The sequence below is a fragment of the Eimeria mitis genome, genomic scaffold (genome assembly GCF_000499745.2).
Source record: "Eimeria mitis Houghton genomic scaffold, Emh_scaff3986, whole genome shotgun sequence".
Taxonomy (NCBI): Eukaryota; Apicomplexa; class Conoidasida; order Eucoccidiorida; family Eimeriidae; genus Eimeria; species Eimeria mitis.
The window spans coordinates 1-3,076 of NW_024015313.1; the positions used below are offsets into that span (position 1 = coordinate 1).

Consider the following 3,076-nt stretch of genomic DNA (forward strand, 5'->3'; position numbering starts at 1 on the left):
GCGGCTCCATACCGCGTTTTGCGAGTTCAGCCTCCTTGTCATCACTCTCGTCACCTTCTCCGTTCTGGAGCGCCAAAATCTTATTCCATGTGTCTTCGCTGTATACATACAAAACGTCACATCGCTCTACCGCATGGGTGCCTGCATGATTGGGCGTGAGGCCAATGCTCTCTACTCTTAGACAGACTCAGCTCACTTATCAACAATTTACGGGATCAGAATGTGGGTAGATAGCACAAGTGCTCGGACAGTATGTATCTACAAGCATATCGGTACACCAAAAAACAGAACAGTGGATCCAGATACGTCGGATTACTGGGCGGTCTCAAGTTTATGTTGACAGCATCAAAGGTATACACACAAGGGTGGGAGTTGTTTTGCCGTAGAGTTTATTCGGCAAGTTTCAACGCTCACCTGATGGGTTGGCGATTTTCCACCAAGGTCGGCTCTGAAAGGAAGCAGATAACAGCTGCATTGTCACAGCCCGTAGCGTTATAGCACCTCATCTCGCGGGTGCCATCAACCATCATAGAAGCGAAACCTGCAACTGCGTTGTCGTAGTAGATTGTGCCGTCAATTCCTTCAGTGCGTTGGGACTTTTTTACAGTAAAAGCCGGTGGAACGTCGGTGCTGCAGGCGACATCAAGCATATAGCAATGAGAGCTTGTGGGGATTCGGAAAGTTGCTGGTGTATAAAGCTGAAACAAAAGTGGCTCTTCGCTTGACGCATTGCAAGTGGCATTCACAGAGTTTTCGTTTACACGTCCTCCTCATGAGTCAACACGTCCGTTGACTGTACAATCTGCGCTACGGATACTCTGAAACTGTTCTCTGCTAGTGCGGGATGTGTGCTGACCCAAGCTTAGTGAATCCGCTCTTCCAGAATTCGACTGCTTCTTCCGCTGTTGGGGGATCTTCCCCTTCGTTAATGGCGTAGATGAGAGTGTATCCTTGAGCAACCTGCTCATCGATTGCAGCAGCACGCATCACCCACTCAATCCAGATGGTGTGCAACTTTCGGGAGAGCTACACGGCTGGCTCGGACCTTAGCTGCCGTGTTTTCCTGCTTTGCTTGCGGCGTATGTGGGTGGGCGGGTGTGGGCTTCAGATTTGCCCAGCTTCAGTGGACTTGGTAGACTCCCCTGCGAGTCGTTGGTGTTCGAGTAAACGCTTACATTTGGATGGATTGTTGAATCCTTTATCTCTTCGCATGTCAGGTTATACAATGCATTCTCATAAGGTGTGGCATCGTTAATCGTGTCTCTCCTTTTCATATCCTCCGTCTCCACTGGAGCAGTGAATCCGGGAAGGCCCAGCCCCTTGACAGTACGCACAGCATTGACGGCTTCCAAAAGGTCTTTATACTCATCACCTGCAGACGAAGCCAACACGACACATTTACACAACGGCGGGGTCCACAGTCCACAGCATTCTGGCTGCTTCGTATTGTGTGTATTTGAGGTACCAACGATGCAAACTTGGCCCACCGTGAGCCTCCAGCGAGGGCTTGATGCGTCCAGCTTCTTCAACCTTGTGCCACATCTGGCGACTGCAGAAATTTAACAGGAACACGGCTAAAGTGCTGCAGTTGCTGTAAAGTACCCCTTTGCGATTGATGACTTCACAGAATTCTGAACTGGAGAAACAAAATTTTTCTTGTTGTTTAGCCCGCGGGATCGGGCGCTTGATCGCCGTGCAAATTTGTATTTCACCTCGCAGAAGGCATCTCCTATATTTCTTGTCCTAGTATAATACACTGTCGCCGTGGGAAGCTGCCATAAAGTCTCCTTTTCGCTCACCTCACAGGATGGGCTCCTTCAGCTATGCTTGACGGCTTGAAATAGCAAATAATGCTTTCCGTGTCACAACCTTTTGGGGTGCCGCAGTAAATGATCTCTGCCTTATCGCTCAATAAGCTGACAAAAGGTATAGCGTTCGACCTAGTGTATGGCTCCTTTGCTTCGTTGAACACTGCAGGGTATTCGCCCCTGAAACGACACACAGAAGGCTTCACCTCCTGTGACTTGTTGCGCTAAAACAATGAAGAGGCGAAGCGAAATAGAGGTCCGACGTCCTTTAGGCGTACGTACGAAAAGGCTGAATATCCTTTTTTCCACAGGTCAACGGCTTCTTCGCAGGTCATTGCTGTCCGCGTTTGTTCGGATGCCCGCGTGGCTGAAATGACAAGCGTTTTAGTGTCGTCGGTAGCATCCTGTAACAAGCGACCCAGCTCGCTACCTTTCCTCATTGATCCTTGTGGTACAACCAGAAGTTATTCGTACTCGACGAGTAACCGTTAGGCGCATTGTATAGGGCTGTCGGGAGATGGAATCTACCGCTGGACCTACAACAATGTGTGTATATGACCCCGCCTTGAGATCTTCGCACCCCGTTGACAGGAAGCTTTGAAGGTCCTCTGCTGGATTCCCCTCATCACTTTCCATGTAGTTGTTTGCTTGCGGATCCACTTGTTTTCGAAATTTGTTAATTTCAACCGTGCAGTGTTTGGCATCTCCTGCGGAATGTAGAAGCAACATTCGAAACTCAGGTTAACGCAGTGCTCTTTCACTGTTTCATCTAATTACTATAAAATTGATATGAGAAACTGGCTTTTGAACTGTTAGCGCCACTATGTGTGACACTTCTTGCTGCTTAGGGATCTAGCCTGGTCTGTTCGAAGTTGCTCTTTGTATTTCTACTTGCACGCCGGCTGGTTCCAATGGGCCACGTAAATGTTTAACAACTCTCTACAGTGTTATTGCATCCAGAAGAAGGAAGATCGGGGATGATTTCATGTGGGGTTGCCTTGCAACAGGGGTGACAGCAAGGAGCACTAATGACAAACCCGCCTCATTTCTGAACCAGGCCCAGGCCCTCGTGGCGGTGTGCCCAGCAGGCCTCGACACTAGAAGGAAGGTTTGAGACACTAGTATTTTCGTAAGTATTTCGACTATATTACAGCTTGCATGAGTCACCGCCTAATATCGAGGACCGTGGCTAGAAGGGTAGTGCAGCTATCCCTGGACGGCATAGGAAACGGCCAGTTGAAGGTTCACTGCAGAGCTTGTTGCAACCT

The 3,076-nt window shown here is 49.1% G+C and overlaps 1 protein-coding gene across 1 annotated transcript; it reads right to left on the reverse strand.

Moving 5' to 3' along the window:
* Nucleotides 1-215: 215 nt before the first annotated feature.
* On the reverse strand, nucleotides 216-2,537 carry EMH_0071400 (SAG family member; the record flags this gene model as incomplete). Its single annotated transcript, XM_038022669.1, has 7 exons — nucleotides 216-258; nucleotides 415-630; nucleotides 857-960; nucleotides 1,176-1,372; nucleotides 1,488-1,549; nucleotides 1,800-1,988; nucleotides 2,389-2,537. 7 exons carry the CDS (start codon nucleotides 2,535-2,537, stop codon nucleotides 216-218), a joined length of 960 nt encoding a protein of 319 aa, XP_037878523.1.
* Nucleotides 2,538-3,076: the final 539 nt, after the last annotated feature.